This window comes from Lepidochelys kempii, chromosome 2 (assembly GCF_965140265.1).
Source record: "Lepidochelys kempii isolate rLepKem1 chromosome 2, rLepKem1.hap2, whole genome shotgun sequence".
NCBI lineage: Eukaryota > Metazoa > Chordata > Testudines > Cheloniidae > Lepidochelys > Lepidochelys kempii.
This window is the reverse complement of record NC_133257.1, coordinates 39413969-39438171: the sequence shown is the minus strand read 5'-3', so window position 1 is coordinate 39438171 and position 24203 is coordinate 39413969. Positions and strand designations below refer to the sequence as shown.

Sequence of the window (24203 nt, the reverse complement as noted above, 5' to 3'; positions counted from 1 at the left end):
CTGAACCTTATCTTTGAAGAAGATCGTATATGGGGGCTCCGATGTAAGGGCCAGGATCTCTGATACCCTTCTGGCTGAAGTGATGGCCACTAAGGAGGCCACTTTCCAGGAGAGGTGTAACAATGAGCACATTGCTAGCCGCTCAAATGGTGGGCCCATGAGCTTTGACAAGACAAGGTTTAGATCCCAGGGAGGAATGGGTTCTCTAACCTGGTGGGTATATCCTCTTCAAGTCTTGGAGAAAATGGATCACAATCTCGTGTGAAAAGACGGATTGGTTGTCGACCTTGGGATGGAAGGCTGAGATGGACACTAGGTGGATCTTGACAGAAGAGAAGGCCAGACCTTGTTGTTTCAGCAGCAGAAGGTACTCCAAAATGAGCTGCAGAGTGGACTGCATAGGTGGAATTCATAGAGAATCATAGAGTATCAGGGTTGGAAGGGACCTCAGGAGGTCATCTAGTCCAACTCCCTGCTCAAAGCAGGACCAATCCCCAATTTTTGCCCCAGATCCCTAACTGGCCCCCTCAAGGATTGAACCCACAACCCTGGGTTTAGCAGGCCAATGCTCAAACCACTGAGCTATCCCTCCCGCCATTGGGAGGACCAGATGGAGAACCGCTTCCATTAATGCATTGGAGGGGTTTTAGTTGGGGGTTGAAGGTGACGGCTAGCGGCGTTCTGTTATTTTCTTTGTTAGGCCTGTCCTGTAGTAGGTGACTTCTGGGAACTCTTCTGGCTCTATCAATCTGTTTCTTCACTTCCACAGGTGGGTATTGTAGTTGTAAGAAGGCTTGATAGAGATCTTGTGGGTGTTTGTCTCTGCCTGAGGGGTTGGAGCAAATGCGGTTGTATCGCAGAGCTTGGCTGTAGACAATGGATCGTATGGTGTGGTCAGGATGAAAGCTGGAGGCATGTAGGTAGGAATAGCGGTCAGTGGGTTTCCGGTATAGGGTGGTGTTTATGTGACCATCGTTTATTAGCACTGTAGTGTCCAGGAAATGGATCTTTTGTGTGGACTGGACCAGGCTGAGGTTGATGGTGGATGGAAATTGTTGAAATCATGGTGGAATTCCTCAAGTGCTTCTTTTCCATGGGTCCAGATGATGAAGATGTTATCAATATAGCGCAAGTAGAGTAGGGGCGTTAGGGGACGAAAATAACAGAACGCCACTAGCTGTCACCTTCAGCCCCCAACTAAAACCCCTCCAACGCGTTATTAAGGATCTACAACCTATCCTGAAGGATGACCCAACACTCTCACAAATCTTGGGAGACAGGCCAGTCCTTGCTTACAGACAGCCCCGCAACCTGAAGCAAATACTCATCAGCAACCACATATCACACAACAGAACCACTAACCCAGGAACCTATCCTTGCAACAAAGCCCGTTGCCAACTATGCCCACATATCTATTCAGGGGACACTATCACAGGGCCTAATAACATCAGCCACACTATCAGAGGCTCGTTCACCTGCACATCCACCAATGTGATATATGCCATCATGTGCCAGCAATGCCCCTCTGCCATGTACATTGGTCAAACTGGACAGTCTCTACGTAAAAGAATAAATGGACACAAATCAGATGTCAAGAATTATAACATTCATAAACCAGTCGGAGAACACTTCAATCTTTCTGGTCACGCGATTACAGACATGAAAGTTGCGATATTACAACAGAAAAACTTCAAATCCAGACTCCAGCGAGAGACTGTTGAATTGGAATTCATTTGCAAATTGGATACAATTAATTTAGGCTTGAATAGAGACTGGGAGTGGCTAAGTCATTATGCAAGGTAACCTATTTCCCCTTGTTTTTTCCTACCCCTCCCCAGACGTTCTTGTTAAACCCTGGATTTGTGCTGGAAATGGCCCACCTTGATTATCATACACATTGTAAGGAGAGTGATCACTTTAGATAAGCTATTACCAGCAGGAGAGTGGGGTGGGGGGAGAGAAAACCTTTTGTAGTGGTAAACACCCATTTTTTCATGCTTTGTGTGTATAAAAAGATCTTCTGTACTTTCCACAGTATGCATCCAATGAAGTGAGGTGTAGCTCACGAAAGCTTATGCTCAAATAAATTGGTTAGTCTCTAAGGTGCCACAAGTCCTCCTTTTCCTCTTGTAATGTGGCTTTTTAAAAAGCAAAATACATCTTTCTTTGATGGAACTGTTCTCTCTCTCTAAATAGAATTTTTTATATACAAAATGTTTTCATTCAAATGGCTTTCTGTTTGTTTTGGTTTAGAAATTGGAAAAGTGGGGAAAACTAATTTATAATTACCTTGATAGACAATGTCATAAATTATTAACAGGCTTTGAACTCACTACCTTTGCAACATGAGGGCCTGATGCAGCAGCTGCTCCACGTGTGGAACTGCTAGTGATACCACTTCCATTTCACATGTGGAGATGCTACAGAATGAGCTCCTACATAAAGCAGATGTTGTATACATTAGGCTATATATAGTTATTACTTATTAGACATGGGAATTTACAGGTGTTAAATGAGCTTTAGGAGGGCTCTAATTTTCCCTAACTAAGGGTATGTCTACATGGTACATGGAGGCCAGGCTCTGACTCAGACTGGAGCCCAAGCCCTACATCCATCCACCCACAGATCAGTCTGAGTCAGGTCAGCAAGCACTCGGGACCTGGGTCCTGGGACCCCACTACGGGGTGGGTCAGAGCCTGAATACCACCGTGACTTGGGTCCAAGCCCTGTCATTTTGCAATGTGGATGCACTCGCAGAACTGAGTCAGAAGGTCTGTGCAGTGCAGTATGGATGTGTTAGCATGGCTGTGAGACCAGGGTCCAGCAATTGTAAACCCAGTTTTACAATTCGGTGTGGACACTCAGGTTTACAGTGCAGCATAGACATATACCCTAAGGACCAGCTCCTCAGTTGCTCTAAACTGATGTAATTCTGTTGACTTCAAGGGAGATATACAGATTTATGACATCTGAGAAGCTGGCACACAACAATCTATCAAGATTTTTATACTATGCCCATCATTGTAATGTCTGAGCCCCCAAGTAGAAATATAGGGCCAGAGTGTGACTAAGTGCTTGTGCTGATGCATGATGGGAGAGGTGACACGGAACCTTCCACCACCTTGTGTTCCCAATACAGGGGTCAGTCACAACTGCACACCTTGCCCTGGCCTGAATGTAAGGAGTGAATGGGATATTACTGCAAATTGTGCTGGTCATCACAAACAAGTGGAGGAGAAGCGGTGCCCATGACTTTCTCCTTCTGCACTGTCAAATGGAGCCAGTCAGTTTCAGAGGGAAGAACACATTACATGCTCTTAATGGGTGTATCCAGGAGCACCCCCAGGGTGGAAAACATTTTCGGTGCTCATCTCCACTCTTTGAGCGGCCGAGACCAAAAAAAGCGAGCTGCTTAGCAGTTTGGCTCCTCCTGGAAGCTGGTGTCCAAGATGACTGCCCTGCTCAACTACCGTGGTGTATCAGAGGCCCTGTTTCCGCTCCATGCAAGGGAACTATAAGAATTACTGTTCTTCCAGATTTTCACTGGGGCTGTGAAACTCCTGAATGGCCCCTATGCGAACCTGTGCACTAAGGAATTCATAGAGCATTATATTGTGTATTACAAGAGACTTGCTTTAAATTAAATGAACATAAGGCTGTAAAATTCAAATAAAGATCTTTGCATATGTAAAATCTCAGGCCCATCAGACTTAATTTATTCAATGTTTTGCAACTTCAGTAAAACACACAAAGAATTTTCCTACCTTCCAGCTATATATTTTTCTATAAAAGTATTAAAGTTAGTGATGGGTCCAAACCAAAACCGGAATCTGGAGTCTGATCAGAATTTGCATCTTGAAGTTATTTATAAAGGACCAAATGTAAATATACCAAACTTCTGGGAAAGTCAGATTATGATTCAGGTCTGGATTATGAACTCCCAAATTTGGGAGTGTTCAGATCTGGGGTTTTGGTTAAACTCATCCCTAAATGTAAAGATTTTCAGTATGTAATCTCAGAATGCTTAGGTTTATGCAAAAACACAAAGGATGCTTAGTATTATTCCTCAACAAATCCATGATAATAATAACTCTTCATCTAAATTGGCTCTAGTATTAAAATACTATATTTCCAATAATGGTATTAAATTTGTCTAACCCTAAATACTATTTTTCATAGCAGATTGCAACTTTTGTTTCTTTATTATTTTTCTTTTTCCAATTCGTTTTACACTCCAGCATGTGTGTTTATAGTGAAATAACCCATACATTCCTGGATTATTACTGTCACTCATCTTTTTCTAGTGCATCACATTTCATCCTCACTTGAGTTTCTTTTATTATACACACTTATATTTTAAGGAAACACATGCCAGGGCATATCATAAAGCTTAGATAAAACACTGACCAGGAAAATACAGTGATCAAAGTTTCTTCTTTCTTCTAACTGTGTTATGTACAGAAAATCGTATGAAACACTTGATCTCTCTGAGTAGTAAATAGTAAAATATATGACAATGTGCTGTTAGAAATCTGATTGACATTAGGAGTAGCTGGAATAACTATCTCATTGTTTCAAAGGTGAGTGCAGAATTCGGGAAGGCATCTTTTCCAGAAGCAGGCCCTTTTGATTGGATACAGCTTGACTCTCATCTGTGTTCCAATGAAAACAAGAATAATTTGTGTGCAGCCTTAAAAGGCAAACTTGAGAATGATACCAAATGTTTCAGCACATGTGTTGATTTGTTATATTTCATTTCAGCTGTGATGCTAATGGAACAGTTTCACATATTTCGTTCTGATGTATTTACTTTAATGGTCATGTGTATGTAGCTTTCTGTGATTGCCTAGTAACGCTGATTGTATGATGTTTTGCTGTCACCACCAGGCCAGGGCTGGAAATAAGATAAGACAAGACTAAAGGCTTGCTTTTCAGTCGTGTAGCCTTTTAGTCCAGGGCAAAGTAAGTATAAAACTTGACCAAATCAGAATGGCAGTATTTCATATCCACTTTGCATTGGTGCAAATGACTGCACAAGGTGCAACACAATGGAGACTCGGGCCCAAAGGCTAAAAATTTCAAAAGTAAATTTGGCTCCTAAATCCATATTAAGACACCTAAATAAAAATTGCCTTATTTTTCAAAGATCCTATGTACCTGCAGCTCCCTTTAATATATATGTGTTCTGCAGGCACTCAAGGCAGGCCATTCACATATTTAAATGCCTAAATATGAATTTAGACATCAAACTTTAGGCGACTAGGTTTGACATTTTTGTCTTAAGACAGAGACTGATACATACAATTTATAATGTGTCCTCCTGAATTTTAGGAAAAAGAGAAAAACTCAACATTGTGACTGCTTTGAGTGTTTGTTATCCCTGAGTTATTGTGGTGTTTCCCTTATTGCCCATGAGTAAGAACGCTTAGATCAGGACAGACAGAAGAATGAAGATGCAGAACTGAGGTGGAATTAAAGAAGCAGGCTGCAACTTTATTAACTTTGAACATGCTGCCATACTCCGCTCTCACCCCTTCAGACTACCAGGCATTAATTGGCTCTAGTATGAGATTAACCAGCCTTAAGCATTAACATCCCAATGAGTGAAGATTGACTCCTTTAGTCTAGCCCTCCCTAACTGAAGACAGGATTCAGTCCTGCTACTCTCCCACTCTGAAGGAGAGTGAGGGTACAGACAAAGGGTGTTTTATTCTTCATGCACCTTAAAACATTCCTATGCCCACAGGCTATTGAGGCCCAGGACAAAGTCCCTCAGGCTTCTGTGGACATTGAGGGAGTGACTCAGCCAGTTATACCTTCTGCATCCTCCTCCGCAGACAAGGTGGTGGGGGCAACAGGGGTGACTCCACCACAGGAACTCCTGGGTCCCAGGCTTTGGTTTAGCCCAGAAGCTAGCCTCTAAAGCCTCTCATGTGTACTGGACATTGGACACAAGTATTAACAATAATTACTCTGTTTTATTACCCCTTACTAATGACATTACCACCGAAGTCTAATGTCTATTGTTTGTTTTAATTGTGATCTCTTTTCCTTAATTTCCTACATTACCAGCCCTTTAGGATGCTGTAAATACAGGAAAAAATCGTCCGTAGCCCCGCCAAAGCAAGCCCAGAAACCCAGCTGTGACAACTGCAACTAAAGGGTAGGGGTAGCCAACACAGCACCTGTGGGTCTAAGATGGCTCTAAGAGGGCCATAGGTGATGCGGGAGGAGAGAGTCCCTGTCTCCAGTGAACCTGAATGGGAGACTGAAGTAGGTTGAGACTCCCCAGCTCCCCATGGACACACATGGACTCCACGTGTTTCTGGGCAGGTATGAGAGCATGGAGTAGGAGGTGCCTCCTCCTTCCCCTGACAAGGATCCCAAGGAGTAGCCATCCCTCTGCCAGTTCAATCAATATCCACAGTCAGCCACTGACCCATGCACACTCAGTGCTATGGAAAAGCCATGGAGGGAGAGTTACAACTGCTCAGTACAGCAATAACTTATAATGCAAATTACATTGTAATTTAAATTACCCTGGTTGTTTAAATTGCCATTCCTCTCTCTACAGACATATGCTTTATGGACATGGGAAGTGGTGCTCCCTAAGTGATACTTGGGTCTGCTGTCTTTGGGGCAACGGACATATATTTAAAGGTTTAGATACAATTTGCCCAGTCACAGGATAATTTAGAAAGGAAAAGGAGACCCAGGTTTCTCAAAATGACAGTAAAATGTATATGGCATACTTAAAATGGCTGTATCTTTCTCCCACATCAGTATCCAACAGTCTTATAGGGCCAGGGTCTGAGTTATCGACATTGCTGGTCAGTGGGAGAATAATTAACTTTTTCATTGCACCTGAACTTACAGTGTAAAGCTAGTGAAGAACTCTCACAGGTAAGCAATCTCATTAGCACCCTAAAAATCTATGCAGCAGCTTAACACCAAGGAGGGAGAGTAACTGTATAATCAGGAGTAATAATGGGCTGAAATTAAGAAAAGGAAAAGCTATAAGACTGACAACTAGAAGATCCACTTCTATGACTAAAGTCAATATCCTAAGTTTAGGCTTCAGGATTTGAAATTCTAACCCTCATGGGAGAGGGTAGCAACTGATTTACACATAAACATACGAAAAGAATGATCAGCATTAACAGTAGCTATTTTCAAATAAGAGGTAACATGGGCAGTGAGTAGCAAAGGGGAGACTACGCAAACTGAATATTAATAGAAAAAACTGGGAATGGAATTGATCCTATGAAACAAACTATGCATGGCTAACATTTAAGTCAAGCAATTCCATAGTAACAATTTAAAGCTGGATTCATTGTCCACAACCTCAAATTTCCTTTGCTTGGGGTTGAGGAGACTTGGAAACCCTTTCAGTTCTTCTGTCTTTTTTAAACAGTCTTACATTGAACAAAGATATTACTGAAGGGAAAACACATTTATAACTTACTTGAGCTTGCTTGCATAGTTTAAAAGGCTGAAGGGTTTCTTGGTAGAAAAGTTGATGATAAGCCTGTAGGTCAAACCAAAAGTACGCACTGTTCTTCCACAGCTACAGATGGAAAAAGAATATAAGTTATTACTACCCAATTATCAGGGCTTTATAAAAGCTTGGGTTTCCAATCCAAGTAATTGTTTAGCTCCTTGGGGTCACCATAAATCAAGCTCAATTTAAGATGGTTTTAATCTTCTGTTGCATACTGGCAACAGGACAACATGTTTAATGGCATTGTCACTGCGATATTATATCTTTTATTGTATCCTTTGCATATAATTGGCCATTAAAATTGTTAACGTTACAGTTAACATTTGAAAAGTAACCACATTTTGATGGCGTGAAGCCAGCACTTAAGAAATGTTGATAATGTACGTGCAGAACTTGTGCCATGGTGGGATTGCATTTTGCAGCAATAATCCAGACAATTAAATGTTTTATACTGGGCATATGTTATTGTGACTATATTGTTATTGACTATATTGTTATTATATTTGTTTCTAAGGTATCATATCTTGGCCCCCATTTCATTGAGTCAAACAAAAATATCAAACATCTTTCAGAAGAAAGAGCTAGCTCTTCCCCTCCTCCCCCCACCTCTCTGTTCTAGCCCTTCACTTATGAGGGTTGGGTCACATTTCTTGGGCTAGCTGCTTCATGAGACTGACAATTAAAGGAATACCTGCTGAAGAGAGGAGTTTTGCTCCATAACCTGTTTGTTGCAGACTTGTTTCAGTCAGAGGTCAGGCTGAACACAAGTTCCACAGCTGAACACACTTGATATAAATGGCTTGATTTTTGGAAAGGAGTGATCACCACAGATCCCATTTACTTCTGTGGGATTTATGGATGCTCATCCTCTTTGCAAAGTGAAGCCAGTTTTATGTAGGTGGCTAAATGTAATTTAGGATTCTAATTTAAGGCATCCAGGTTTGAAAAATTGTGGCTATTTGTCTCCTGGAGAGCCAAAGGCAGAAGAAAGCATTTCTGGCCACTGCTGCTGCATTCTAGACATCTGTGAGAAATCTATAAGAAACCTGCCAATGGATGGAATGACCACTGCCTACGTCCTCATCTTTTTCAAATCCTTCCTAAAGATTCACTGCTTCTGCAAAGCCCACACGCTGACTAGCTCCAACATATTCTCCCTCTACATCCTGCAGCAAGTAGTGGCTTTGCAGACTGCAGAGAAGAAATATAATGATGTTTCCTAGAAGTTCATGGAACTTCAGTTAACGCTAAAGAACTTTTTGCAAATGCTGGATACTTCTGGACATTACTGACACCACAAAGAAGGGGGTGAAAGACTAGCATGTGAAAGAGATTATATTCTAGTAGATATTCTTCTTTCCCCCCCTTTTTTAAATCTTTCTGCAGGCCAGGATCTCATCTGGTTTTTCTGCCAGATGGAAAAGGCAGTTATTCACAATGAATAGTCCCTTTCATCCCTGATGGAACACTCAGACTTCAAATAGGTTTGGGATAGTCAGGTTGAGGCCCGTCTTTAGTTCCAAAATATGCATGACCACCACCCCTTTCTTTCTCCAATTATTTTTTCAGCCTGGCTGCCCTCTGTAGCTTGGTGTTCAGTCAGTTATGGAATAAATTACCACAGGGTAAGAAAATACCTCATACCTCATTCCCTGACTTCTCACAGAAGCATGTGAAGAAGTAGCCTGCTCTGTTCTCCACATAAAGAGACTGCAGCATGCATTCCATTTTAGAACCCCCTAGGACAACACTCTCTGTAGGACTTTTACCCTAGGTTAACAGAACAGCAAGAAATAAAGGTGATTAATTTTTCTTAGATGTCATTATGTTGAAATGGGGTGCTACGCAGACTCTTCAGCTGACATCTTCACTCCAGTCAACCAGATTTTACATTATATTACACATACAATTGGTGTGCGGAGGTCATCTAGTCCATCCCCCTGTGTTGAGGCAGGACCCATAATACCTAGGCCATCACTGATTGGTGTTTGTTTAACAAGTTCTTAAAAACCTCCAGTGAGGGGGTTTCCACAATCTTCCTTGGTACTTAAATATTCTTAAAGTTAGAACATTTTTCCTAATATCTGAACTAATTCTCCCTTGCTGCAGATTAAGCTGATTACTTCTTGTTCTTCCTTCAAGGATGTGGCGAACAATTGATCATGCTCTTTATAACAGCCCTTAATAGATTTGAAGTCTTATCGGATCCCCCTCCATGTTCTTTTCTCAAGACTAAACATGCCCAGTTTTTAAAATTTTTCCTCAGAGGTCAGGTTTGCTAAACCTTTTATCATCTTTATTGCTCTCCTCTAAACTCTCTCCCCAATTTGTCTCATCTTTCTTAAAGCATGATGCCCAAAACTGGACACAATACTCCAGCTGAGGCCTCAGTGCCAAGTAGGGTGGGACAATTACCTCCTGTGTCTTACATACAACACTCCTGTTAATACATCCCAGAATGATATTAGCCTTTTTTTTGCAACTGCATCACAGTTTTGACTCATTCAGTTTGTGAGCTACTGCAACCTCCAGCTCCTTTTTCGGCAGTTCTACCATCTAGCTAGTTATTCCCCATTTTGTAGGTGTGCATTTGAGTTTTCTTTCCTAAATGTAGCACTGTGCACTTGTCTTTATTGAATTTCATCATGTTGATTTCAGACCAATTCATCAAGGTTGTTTTGAATTCTAATCCTGTCCTCCAAACTGCTTGGAACCCCTCCCAATTTAGTGCATCGACAAATTTTATAAGCATATTCTCCACTCCATTATCCAAGTAATTAATGAAAATGTTGAAGCATACCAGACTGAGAACACACACCCCGCCCCCATGGGTCCCATCTGATATCAAACCATTGATAACAACTCTCAGTACAGTCTTTCAACAAATTGTGCACCCACCTTATAGTAATTTCATCTAGACAGCATTTCCCTTGTTTGTTTATGAAAATATCATGTGGAATTGTATCAAAAGTCTTACTAAAAATTAAAGGAAATCAAATCTGTTGCTTTCCCCATCCACTAGGCCAGTAACCCTGTCAAAGAAGGAAATTAGGTTGGTTTGGCATGCCAGGTGCTTACAAATCGATTGTTTATTAACTTGCTCCAGTAACTTTCCAGGTATCAAAGTATCCAGGAGTATTGTGTAGGACAGGAGAGATTTAAGGGAGAGAGAGTCTATTTTGACATCTCCCTCCTATCCTTCTGCAAAGAATCCCAAGGAAAATGCAGGCCAGTGAGCTGACCCCTGAAGAGCTGAGGAGATATGTGGCAGACTGGTCTCATCCTGTGAGGACACTGGGAGTGGATGAAGGATTGGGGATGGGAGGTTTCTCTCCAAAGATTGCTCAAGAGCAGGTAGGAAAGAAAGAGCAGGGCCTTTTGAGAGAGGGTCTCGTGAGAAAAGGGTCACACACTGGGAAGCCTGAGGGTACGGGATAGTTAGAATCCTTGATACTCAGAATATGCTCAGTGTGCCCAGCCATTTGATAGCATCATCATCAGCTGGGTGGCAGCAGCAGTGATCCCCTGAGGTCAAGGATGATCTCTTCCACAGATTTTACTTTTTATGGGTCCTTTGGTGACTGAATCCTTGAGCCACAAACTCGTTGGCAGACATTGCAGGTGATGTTGGAAGGCAGGGTTGGGCCATGATTGCTGTATGACAGTTGTCGGTTCTTTCTTTTCTGCCATTTTTCTGCAACCAGGGCAAGGCAATTTTTCTCAAAAGTGATCATTCCTTCTCTGACAAGTCTTCACCAGTTAGCCCTGTCCTGGGCTACTGTCTACCAGTGCGTGGTATCGATGACACATCTCTTAATCTTTGTCTTGAGGGTGTCTTTGAAGTGTTTCTTTTGGCCTCCCCATTTCCTTTCTCTTTTGGTGAATTGGGCGTACAGCAGTTGTTTTGGTAGGCATGCATCAGGCATGCGCGCACAGTACCCTCTCTACCTCACCTGGTGCTGGATAATCATGGCCTCAGTACTGAAGGTGTTGGCCTCCATGAGGACAATGACATTAATGTGGCGATCCTTCCACTTTCTGTTGAGGATCTTCTGGAGAAAGTGATAGTGCTGGCTTTCCAGGTGTTTTCTGTAGGTCACCCAAGTCTCACAGGAATAGAGGAGAGTTGGAATTACCACTGTAGTCTAGTGTGTGTTCTGATGTCATGGTTGTTGAACACCCATCAAGACAGTCTGCCAAAGACAAGGCTGGCACAGCCTATTCTGTGCTGAATGTTAACATCTATGGCTGCCCTCTGTGAAAGATGGTGGCCAAGGTAGGCAAGGTTCTTCTCTGGTTTCAGAGTTTCAGTTCTTCTCTGTCAATGTAGAACTTCCTTGCTCGGTTTGATGATTGACCAGGAGCTGGCTGGCGGAGAACTTTTGTTTTTCCAATGTTCAGGGTTAGTCCTACACTTTTTTTAAGCTCAGAGAAGCAGTTAAGGGCTCTTTATAGATCCTTCTTTGAGTGTGCAACTACAGCACAATCATCTTCATACTGGAGTTCACCCACCATCAAAGTAAGCCATTGGGCACTCGTCAAGGATATGCAATGTAGGCTGAAGTTGACTATATCTACATCATGGGTCATTAGAGAAACCCCATTTGAAGAGCGACTGGCTGCACAATTGCCCTGTGTTGTTCGAAACCGGTTCAGGGATGGCCACAGGTGCCTTGGCAGGTCAAAACCTGGTGGGCAGATGGTTGGGTCAGTGATGAGAGAGTGATTAACGATTGTCATTGCTGACCACTCATTACACCAAGCAGATTCCACCGTCATGTCCTGTGGTGGCATAAATGACCATAAGGGTCCTTGATAGCCTCCATGAATAACCAAGTGGAGAATAAATGACTGGGCCTCTCTTCCCCTCAGCCAGAGATAGACTCCTCCAGACAAAAGACAGGGATATACAAATAGAGATATTCAGTTGTGTGAATATTTCCTGAATGTTTGGTTCCCCAATATAAATTTCACTTGACCACAAATATCTGCCTGTTCCACCACTGTTAACTAAACGAGAATACCTTCAGCAAAGGAATAAACAAGAGTACTATCCTAATAAAAGAAACCAGTCCATTAACAGATTAAGGAACTCAATGCACATATGAAAGGTTTAACCATTAGAGTTTATTTCCTGAACAGTGCCAACATCTCTATGAAAGAACAGGACACCTCTGGAATGTTCAATGGACATGAAGAGTTTGGGATTTATAGTTGTATGTGTGGCATTATTTCTTAATTCTTGGACTTCAAGAAGCAGGAAGCCCCCAAAGCCTCCATCAGTTCAGCAAAAATTAAGAAAACATTCTTCTGTGCACTGGATTCAGGGAGTTGCTTTTGGAGGCAGTAATTTTACAAGCCATACAATAAAGTGTAGGAGTGATGAAAAAAAATGTTCCTCATGTATATTTTACTGTTTTCATCACTGCATATTTTAGGGCCATATTCAAGCTCTCACTTCCACTGATCACTAAAATACTGCCCAAAACTGTACTAAGGTGTGGGAATGTCTCTATTGAAGCATTTATCCATTAACTCACACATAGTAATCCTTTTTACTATCACACAAAGGACATTATTATGATTAAAACATAATCATTTATTAGTAGTTACCATACCACAGTATGACACTTACCACCATTATTTCCTAGTCTAAGAATAAAAAAATAGAATAGACCAATGGATACCATAGAGTGGTAACTATGAGTGAGTTCTGGCTTTCTAATAGGGCTGTGAAGCAATTAAAAAAAATAATCGAGATTAACCGCGAGATTAAAAAAATTAATCGCGATTAATCGTGCGATTAATCACACTGTTAAACAATAGAATACCATTTATTTAAATATTTTTGGGTGTTTTCTACATTTTCAAATATATTGATTTCAATTATAACACAGAATACAGAGTGTACAGTACTCAATTTATATTTATTTTTATTACAAGTGTTGGCACTGTAAAGACAAAATAAATAGTATTTTTCAATTAACCTAATACAATCTCTTTATCATGAAAGTTGAACCTGCAAATATAGAATTATGTACAAAAAATTGCATTCAAAAATAGAACAATGTAAAATTTTAGAGCTTGCAAGTCCACTCAGTCCCACTTCTTGTTCAGCCAATCACTCAGACAAACAAGTTTGGTTACATTTGCAGGAGATAATTCTGCCTGCTTCCTGTTTACAATGTCACCTGAAAGTGAGAACAGGTGTTCTCATGGAACTGTTGTAGCAGGCATCGCAAGATATTTACGTGCCAGATGCGCTAAAGATTCATATGTCCCTTCATGCTTCAACCACCATTCCACAAGACATGTGTCCATGTTCATGATGGGTTCTGCTTGATAATGATCCAAAGCAAAGTGGACCGACGCATGTTCATTTTCATCATCTGAGTCAGATGCCACCAGCAGAAGGCTGATTTTCTTTTTTGGTGGTTCGGGTTCTGTCGTTTCCGCATCAGAGTGTTTCTCTTTTAAGCCTTCTTAAACCATGCTCCTCCACACCTCGTCCCTCTCAGATTTTGGAAGGCACTTCAGATTCTTAAACCTTGGGTTGAGTGCTGTAGCTATCTTTACAAATCTCACATTGGTACCTGCTTTGCGTTTTGTTAAATCTGCAGTGAAAGTGTTCTTAAAACGAACAACAACATGTGCTGGGTCATCATCCGAGACTGTCATAACATGAAATATATGGCAGAATGTGGGTAAAACAGAGCAGGGGACATACAATTCTCCCGAAAAGAGATCAGTCACAAATGTAATTCACACATTATTTTTTTAACAAGCATCATCAGCATGTAAGCATGTCCTCTGGAATGGTGGCTAAAGCATGAAGGGGCATATGAATGTTTAGCATATCTGGCACGTAAATATCTTGCAATGCCGCTACAAAAGTGCCATGCAAATGCCTGTTCTCATTTTCTGGTGACATTGTAAATAAGAGGACACATTATCTTCTGTAAATGTAAACAAACTTGTTTGTCTTAGCGATTGGCTGAACAAGAAGTAGGACTGAGAGGACTTGTAGGCTCTGAGTTTTACATGGTTTTGTTTTTGAGTGCAGTTATGTAACAAACAAAGTCTACATTTGTAAGTTGCACTTTCAGTACAAAGAGATTGCGCTACAGTACTGGTAAGAGGTGAATTGAAAAATAGTATTTCTTCTGTTTATCATTTTTACAGTACAAATATTTGTAATCAAAATATACCCTTTGATTTCAATTACAACACAGAATACAAGATATATATGAAAATGTAGAAAAACATCCAAAGTATTTCATAAATTTCAATTGGTATTGTCTTGTTTAACAGTGCGATTAAAACTGCGATTAATGGCGATTAATTTTTTTAATCATGATTAATTTTTTCGAGTTAATCGTGTCAGTTAACTGCTATTAATCAACAGCCCTACTTTCTAATTAAAACATTGCACAAGGCAAAGATATTATCTGTATAATCAGACACATTTTCCAAAATCAGAGGGTGTACCCCCTTTGATTGGTTATACTGTAGAATGAAGTGTCTTCAACCATAGATTCCGGGAAGCCAGGTTCTTCCAGGGCTACTTACTGGGAGCAACTCAGCATAGGTGTATTTTCTATCTGTCTGGGACTTCAGGCATTTTGTATCATCAGTAACAGCTGAGAGACGAGTCATGTTGCTTCCCACTGATTTTGGCCTGGACCCACAAAGAAACAAAAATGTTTGATAATTGCTTAAGAAAAGATTAGGAATGTTTAGTTTAGAGAGGAAACAAATAAGAGGGGACATGATGTAGGCGTAACAAAATAATAAATGGTATAGAGAAGATAAATTGAGCATTACTATTTAGCCTGTCTTCTTATAGAAGGAACAAATAGAAATTCAATTAAATTGAAAGGCAACAGATTTAAAACTAAGTTAGAGAAAATATTTTTTTATATAACACATAATTAACCTGTGGAACTCCTTCCCACAAGTTATCATGGAGGCCAAGTGCTTAGAAGGATTTAAAAAAGATATGTATGTGCCCAGTCAGAACACTGACAGTTACATCAGAAAGGATAATAAATGTTGCTCATCTAAATAAACCTGTTCATCTAGGCTTCCATCAGCCCCTGCATACTTCCCTGGACAAAGCCTTCAAGCTCCTGGGCACAGGCAAACCACTAACAGCTAGAGGTTAGGAAGAAATTTCCACTACAGGCAGATTAAATCATAACTGTGCTCTTGTGAGCAGATTATTGTATTAAATTAGTGGGCAATGGAAAAGTTGCATTCTGTAAAAACAATGAGTATCTTAAGACTTTTGTAAAACCATGTTAAATATGTGAGAAGTATGGGATTTATAGATAGTACACAAGAGATTTTTGCACCTACCTGTTTCTACTAACATCAGGTTTATTGGTTACATTGTAGAAATCATCCCTTATGATGGTTTCACTTGCTGGCAGGGTAGCTGACAATAATCTGGTAGCTCTCTTAGAAGATAAATTCATCACATTTGTTTTTAATAAGGTTGTGGGTGAGCTGGTTTCATTTCTCTAAAGGAATAGAAAAATAGAACAACTCAGTAATAAATTTTCCCACCTTTGTTCTTTTTGATGCTCTCCAATTAAAGGTTTCTATTGACATCAGGGACTTTCTTTCCAATCACAATATGTAAAGTAGGTTCAAGCTTTTTCCATCATCCTTTAATAACTACAAAGCATTAAAAGTTGCTAGCAGAGGGCAATATTTCACCTCCATCTTTACATAAAATTCCAATTGACATCAGTGGGATTTCTGCAAATGGAATGAAGGTACAGGAGAATATGGAATATCTTGTTTAACATGACCCATATTAAACAAATCACCTAAACAATCAAGATCCTTCAATTTTAATGTAACCTTTTTTGTCTTTGTAGCTCTTGATTCCAGATTTGATCCAGAAGACATGGAAACTACAAAACACAGCAGATAGACATTGCACAGGGAAGCAGACAACTTGTGTAGGGGGAAGCTGTACATTATTATACTATTCACCATCAGGGGTAAATGTGGGCACATCCGGGGGCACACACAGTGCAGATGCAATCTACTAATCCTTTCTTTACCCAGTGGTGGCACCTGCTCATCTAGACTTCCACCACCCCCTGCATACTTCCCTGGACAAAGCCCTTTTGCTCAAACTTTGCTCACAGGACCAGGATTTTGTTCCTTTTGAACTCTAAGGATGCTGATGAAAATGAATGGCAGCAGATGAATGTCCTCTAGTTTACAAATCAGTTGAGATGTTCAAAGGATAACTTAGAATTATGAACGTTTTGCACAGCTCTGACAAAACCTGAGACCACACAAAGCTCACCTAGTTTCAGGCTTTCCTATAAATTCAGTTATCTGAAGCTAGGTTCCCAGAAAGTTTTGCTAAAATGCAAAACTCTTCCAAGCAAATCTGGACCAGTTTAGGGCTATGCAATGAAACTGCACTATGTATGAGTTTGAAATGAAAACAGGTGAAAATTTGTTTGTTTCCATTAAGACTGTGAGTTCATTCAAAATCCAGACTCAGCGAGTATCTCAAGGATCCAAGCCCACGTCATTAAAAACAACAACCAGAAAAATGTTTGCATAAATCCCTATAAAGTGAAATCAAGAAGTTTCATGAAATTTTAATTAAACAGCTGAAGCCATTTGCAGTAACATCAGGCCACAAAGATTAATTTAGACCATAATGAACCATCTATCGTATGAATTACTTTTTTAATATACATAGATATTAAAATTGCATTCCAAAAATTATTCCAATAAAAATATTAGAAATGGGTTTGAACTCACCCCTGAATCAGAGCATCCTTTATCCTTGGGAGTATTTGAAATCTGAACTGTGATCTGGATTCACAATTTGTAAATAGCTCCTATCTTGAGACCTGATCCTGAGTGTTGCTGAGTACGTGCAAATTCCATTGAAGTGACCTCTCATATTCAGGCCCTTTGTGATGAGCTGAGTCAAGAACCCTGATCTCGCAATGTACAAATTCTAGTATATTAAAAATCCATATCTAGATCTGAGTTTTGTAGCCTGAGACCATCTCTAGAAAAAATGTCACAGATGGCTGTTCTGACTAAACAATTATGATCTGAGAGACAGTGAGCCAGATTCTGCTCTCCGTTACGCTAGTAAGTATGTATCCAAAGTAACTTAATTGAAACCAGTGGAATTACTCCAGATTTACACCAGGATACTAGAGAGCAGAATCTTGCCTTCTAGCTCTTATGTAACTCAATGAAATTTGAAATTTTCAGCTAAAATCTGCTCTCAGGTATATCCTTGTGGCCCACTGACATCAATGGAGTTGTCAGGGTGTAACTGTGAACAGAAATTGACCTGCAGTTTGAATGGGAGCTACTGTACAAAACACAGTAGCATTCTACTGCATTTTACACATAGATTTTGGATGAGACAAGCTTAGATTAACTAGATCTGACTCTAAATTGACTCAAGGAATGAGGACGAAATCCATGTCCCTTTTAATTCAATAGAACTTTTGCCGTTAACTTCTGAGGGTCCTTATCATGCCTACCTGAGGGTGGGAAGGTGCTAACCTTGGAATACAAGATTTAGCTCGCAGTGGCAACAATGTCACCATTTGTGGGTAAGGATCAATATCTGTCCTTGGTCTCTCCTGAGAGGTGTGCCACTGTTTCAACTTTGCACTGGCAGTTCGTATTGCAGCTGTATGAGTGACACAAAATCTGGGACCCCTGCAGGGGGGGAATACATACAAGCAGAATTTATTCAAAACACAAACTATTGGACTAATGTGACATTTACTACATCAATGTATGGTGCTATTAATAACCAGAGTTAAAGATCAGACAACATAAAAGATAAATTTACCTCTTACACTACTCTAAATATAAAAGTCACCTATTGCCTAAATTATGTTAGGGTTCTAAATGGCAAAGTATAATACAGCTGCTTTTGTTCACGAGACTGCAATTTACATTCAATCTAACAATCTATGTCTAGTCTATAAAAGAGAATGGAGCCATGAGACACCCAAACTACAGCTCCCATGAGGCACTGTGGTAGCATGAAGTAATTTGGTAGCCTTAGTTCATGAATGCAGATTTTCACTTTGGGGGTGGGGGTGGGGGGTGAGGAGGAAATGAAAAAGAATATGGCTGATTATGCTTTGCAAACTAGGTTAGAATCTGCATAATCTACTACAGCAGAAGGAGAACAATTAATATGAAGACAGATGATTTACTGTGAAGTCCTTGAGAGAACAGCCTTTGTAAATCAAAGCTAAATAAATAATAGTATTCAGCTCTGTATAACACTTTTAATGCTCAGATCTCAAAGTGCTTTACAATACAAGCAAATATAATTATCCACATTTAAACTTTTAGCAGCAGTGCAGTAAGCAGGCTTTCAAAGTTACAGCAAGGCAGCTATTAATATTCTGTATAACAGAGGTCTAACAGTAAATTGTCAGGGCCAAACTCTGCATAGATTTATATCATGTGCAACACCAGCGACTTTAGATGGGCTGTACAGGATGTAGTTTAATATAGAGTTTGACCTTGAGTCTCAGATCTCTCAAACAAAAATTCACAGAGCCAGGATCTGCTATCCCTTATGCTAACACTAGCTCCATGGGGTTGTACTAGAGTAAATGAGGTCAGAATTTCCCTCACAACTTTAGCAGATTGGGGTCAAAGTAAAAGGAAATAAACACTACAAAAACAATGGCTTCAGAGTTCATCTTCGGTTATCCCTACCAGTAAAGAAGTAAAGGTTTCACTACTTCAGGCTGAATCCATTTTAAGTGTCTTGTATTCCACTGGTCTCCAAGTAGCAGGTCCAGTTTGAATAAGACTTCTGAGTTGAGAAAATAATCTCCACTGCTCACGAGATAGAGTTTTTTCATTTTATCAAGCTGTCTTGAGTCAAAGAAAATATATACATATATTAGACCCTGCACATAAATTACTAGATTCCAAGGGCAGAAGGGACCAGTGTGATAATCTAGTCTGATCTCCTGTATAGCACAGGCCATAAAACTTCCCCAAAATGATTTAAAAATTGTCAATATTGGAGAATCTACCACAACCCCTGTTAAATTTTTCCAATGGTTAATTACCATCACTGTTGAAAATTTAAACCTTATTTCCAATCTGAATTTGTCTAGCTTCAACTTCCACCCACTGGACCACATTATACCTTTCTCTGCTAGATTGAAGAGCCCATTATCAAATATTTGTTTCCCCATGTAGGTACGTATAAGGTACATCTATGTAGTATGTAAGTACAGGCACTGCACACCCAGCTAGCATGGGTACATAGGTGCTGGAACAATTTTTATAGTGGGGTACTGAGAGCCGTTGAACCAAACTGTAAACCCTATATATGACGGAAACCACTTCAAGCCAGGAGGTGCTACTGCACCCCCAGCACCCCTAGTTCCAGCACCTCTGCATGGGTATAAATAGCAGTGTAGACAGTGAGCCAGAGCTTAGAAAAGCAGAGTAGAGAAGAGTGCCCTACATGTCTGAACCCCCAGGGTATATACCCTACACGTCTCTCCACATGCCCAAGCAGCAGGGCCGGCTCTAGGCACCAGCAAAACAAGCAGGTGCTTGGGGCAGCACATTTCTAGGGGCGGCGTTCCGGCGCCGGCCATGCCGCCCCAGCTCGCCTCTGCTCCACCTCCGCCTGCTCTCCTGAGCTCGTCACCGCCGCTCCGCTCCTCTCCCCTCCTGCGCAGCAAGCCTGGGAGGGCGGGAGGAGACGCCGAGCGGCGCTGCGCTCGGGGGAGGCAGCGCTGGTGGAGCTGAGGTGAGCTGGGGCATGGAGCGGTTCCTCTACCCCCCCCGTTACTTCCTGCGCTCCCCCCAAACCTCGCTCACCTCCACTCCGCCTGCTCCCCTGAACGCACTGCCTCTCCCTCGCCTGAGAGGGAGGGGGCAGAAGCGGAGCGGCAGCATGTTCAGGGAGCAGGCAGAGCGGAGGTGAGATAAGGCAGGGGGTTGTGGGGGGGAGCCGCAGGAAGCAATGGGGGGGAGGAGGCGGGGCCAGAGATTTGGGGAAGGGGTTGGGGCGGGGCAGAGTTGGGGCAGAACCGGGGGTAGGACACGAAAAAAAAGCTGGGGCGGCCAAAAAATTTTTTGCTTGGAGTGGCAAAAATCCTAGAGCCAGCCCTGCCAAGCAGAGCCTCCCGTGTCTATAGTGCTATTTTTACCAGTGGAGTGTCCTGCTGCCTACTCACTGCTGGAGCCTTTCCCCAGCACCAGCGAAAGGTTCTGGCAGCTCCCTGATGCCAAAGCCTTTCTCCAGGATGTGTAGCTACACACCACAGTGACAAGTATGGATGCAGCTTGCCTTTCACTGTGGCATGTAGCCACACTTGTAGTACCTGTGTTCTGCATGCTGCCATAATCAAGTCACCCCTTAACCTTCTCTTTGTTAAACTAAATAAACTGAACTCCTCAAGTGTAACAATAAAAGGCATGTTTTCTAATCCTTTACTCATTTTCCTGGCTCTCCTCTGAATCCTTTCCAATTTATCAACCTCCTTCTTGAATTATTGACACCAAACTGGACACTATTCCAGGGGTGGTCACACCAGGGCCCAATACAGAGGTAACATAACCTCTTTGTTTTGTGAGAGTCTATACTATTATAGTCACCACTTTTACAAGACTGTGATAAATTTTGTACAAGTATGCCTTGTGGGGTATAATTTGAAAACTCATAACCTGCTGAATATAATTGACCTGGTAAAATATAACTTTACATTCAATGTCGATATACATAAGTTTCGACTATATAACATTGCTGTAACATACTCCAAGTTTAGGAAAAGTAGGCCCAAACCAGTACCACAGGAACAAAGGACAGACCAACACCCCAGCCAGGTGCTAAAGAGCTATCACCAGCTTACAGAGCCATTCTCCGGCAGGGGGAAGGTATGAATAAGAAATTTATATTTCATCACAGGGCTGGTTCAAACCTCAAGTCCACAAAAGACTGTTTTTCACCTTCACCCCAGCTGGGGGTAATCCTCAAAGAGGGGAGAGTGGTATAAGAATGAGAGACAGTGGCCTCCACGTCACCCCTTTCTCTTCCCATCTCTACTCCCAGCAGCTACAATGCTTGAAAGACAAAAAGGAAACATCTTTAAACTGGGAGAGGGGCCTCGGCTGGAAGGCTTTTCAGCCAATACAGACTGTTGTATACGGTGAGACAAAACCCCTTTGTTTTTAAATTCACATAGCTTGTTAAATTAGGTATTAGCTTGTGTTTTATTCTTTTATTTTCTTTTTATAACCAATCTTGATTTAATGCATCACCACTTGTAATCCCTTAAAATCCATCTTCCTGTAGTTAATAAATCTATCTTATTGTTTTATCTTAACCAGTGTTTTTGGATTAAAGTGTGTGGGAAACTCCATTTGTGATAACAAGGTTGATGCATGATCATTTTCCTTTGATGAAATGGCAGACTTTCTAGGCTCCAGTCCTGTTCAAAAGGTACTGAGCAGCACAGGCCCTGACTTTTGTTTTTGCTGGTAAGTGCCCGCTCCTCTCCACCTCCTTCCCCTCATGTGAGTGGTGGGTGGGACCTCACAAATAGAGTTTAGGGACAGGTTTGCTGAGTTGGAAAAATGAAGCAGGGCATGGCTGGCAGTAACTGAAGGGGGGAGGGAAAGGAAGAACAGAAGTGTGGATAGTCTTATAAGAAGAGGGGACGAGTCAATGGAGATACCCAGAGTTCAGAGCCCCAGGAGGATACAGGATGACTTGCAGAAGATTGCAAGGGAGAATAAAAGACAAAAAGACTTGCAGCCAAAAAGAACAGGCAGACGGCTGAGAACAGGCAGACGGTGATGAATGAGACACACCGTCACCAGGAAAAGGCAGGTTTACATGACTGGTGACTCCTACTAAGAAGAACAGACAGGTCTGTCACCAGAGCGGATTCCTAGAACAGAAGGGTGTGCTGCCTGCCGGGAGCTAAGATTTGGGATGTGGACCTGAGGCTGAAGAGGATCCTAATGTGAGCAGGAAAGAATCTGCTGATTATCCTTCATGTGGGAACAAATGACACAGCTAGATTCTTGCTGGAACATATCCATGGAGACTATGCCAGGCTGGGGAAGACACTTAAGGAAATGGAGGCTCAGATGATCTTCAGTGGGATTTTGCCTGTCCCTAGAGGAGGAGAATGAAGGTGAGACTAGATTATGATGATCAATAGATGGCTCAGACAGTGATGCTAGAAGGAGGGCTTTAGGATGTTTGACCACTGGGAGGCATTCATGGACAAAGGACAGTTCTCATGGGATGGACTCATCCTGAGTAGGGAGGAAAACAGACTTCACGGATGGAAGTTGACACAACTCATTACAAGAACTTTAAACTAGAAACTCAGGGGAGACCACTGGGAGATGCTCATGTAATTTCCATGACTGATTTTAAGTTTGAGCGGGAGGAAAATCAAGTAAGAAAGGATATAGCAATGGAGAAAGGAACAGCAGTGGGTAGGAGAATGGGCATTAAGAGGAAGGATAGTGCTGATACCAGTCAGGTAGGTGATATTGGCAGTAAAATGACTGTACCCAATTGGGCAAGGAATGTGGGCGAAGCCAAGCTGCAATAGTTAAGACGTCTGTACACCAATGCAAGGAGTCTGGGTAACAAAATGGAGGAACTAGAGTTACTGGTGCAGGAAGTGAAACCAGATATTATAGGGGTAACAGAAACCTGGCGGAATAGTCGTCACGACTGGAGTACGGGTATTGAAGGGTCTGTGCTGTTCAGGAAATACAGAAATAAAGGCAAAGGTGTTGGAGTAGCATTGTATATTAATGATGAGGTAGACTGTAAAGAAATTAGAAGTGATGGAATGGATAAGACAGTCTGTTTGGGCCAAAATCACTTTGAGGAAGAAAGCTACTAGAGGTTCCCCTAATATATGCTTGTGGTCTGCTACAGACCACTAGGATCCAATTTGGATATGGACTTCCTTTTTTAATGAAATAAACTCTACTGGGAATTGTCTGATTATGGGAGACTTTAACTTCCCACATGTAGATTGGAGGACAAGTGCTACTAATAACGGTAGGGCCCAGATTTTCCTGGGTATAATAGCTGACAGATTTCTTCACCAAAAAATTGCTGAAACTACAAGAGGTGATGCCATTTTAGAGTTGGCATTGGTGAGTAGTGAGGACCTCCTAGAAGAACTAGTGAGGACAACCTTGATTTGAGTGATCATGAGTTAATTCAGTTTAAACTAAATGGAACAATAAACAAAAATAGATCTGCAACAAAGGTCCTTAATTTCAAAAGAGCTAACTTTAATAAATTAACGGAGTTAGTTCAGGAAGTGGACTGGCCTGAATAACTCAAGGATCTGAATGTGGAGGAGGCTTGGAATTACTTTAAGTCAAAGTTGCAAAAAGTATCTGAAGCCTGCATCCCAAGCAAGGGGGAAAAATAATAGGAAAGGGGAGGGCTTTGAGTTACTACAGAGAATTCTTTCCCAAGTATCTGCCTGGTGGGTCTTGCCCACATGCTCAGCATCTAACTGATCACCATCTTTGGGGTGGGAAGGAATTTTCCCACAGGTCAGACTGGCTGAGGCCCTGGGGATTTTTTGCCTTCCTCTGCAGGATAGGGCATGGGTCACTTACAGGTTTAAACTAGCATAAATGGTGAATTCTCTGTAATTTG

At 41.5% G+C, this 24203-nt stretch overlaps 1 protein-coding gene across 5 annotated transcripts in view; it reads right to left on the bottom strand.

The window, feature by feature from the left end:
- RGS22 (regulator of G protein signaling 22) overlaps window positions 1–24203 on the bottom strand; it is a 97182-nt gene that overhangs the window by 36246 nt on the left and 36733 nt on the right. For 4 of the 5 annotated variants that reach the window (XM_073330454.1, XM_073330456.1, XM_073330455.1 and 1 more), the window contains 6 exons: window positions 19247–19408; window positions 18043–18223; window positions 15860–16023; window positions 15071–15179; window positions 9146–9271; window positions 7466–7567 (listed from right to left, as the gene is read on the bottom strand). In XM_073330454.1, coding sequence (XP_073186555.1) covers window positions 7466–7567; window positions 9146–9271; window positions 15071–15179; window positions 15860–16023; window positions 18043–18223; window positions 19247–19408 — 844 coding nt within the window. The remainder of the gene's footprint in view (window positions 1–7465; window positions 7568–9145; window positions 9272–15070; window positions 15180–15859; window positions 16024–18042; window positions 18224–19246; window positions 19409–24203) is intronic. The other variant, XM_073330457.1, reaches the window with a different exon arrangement.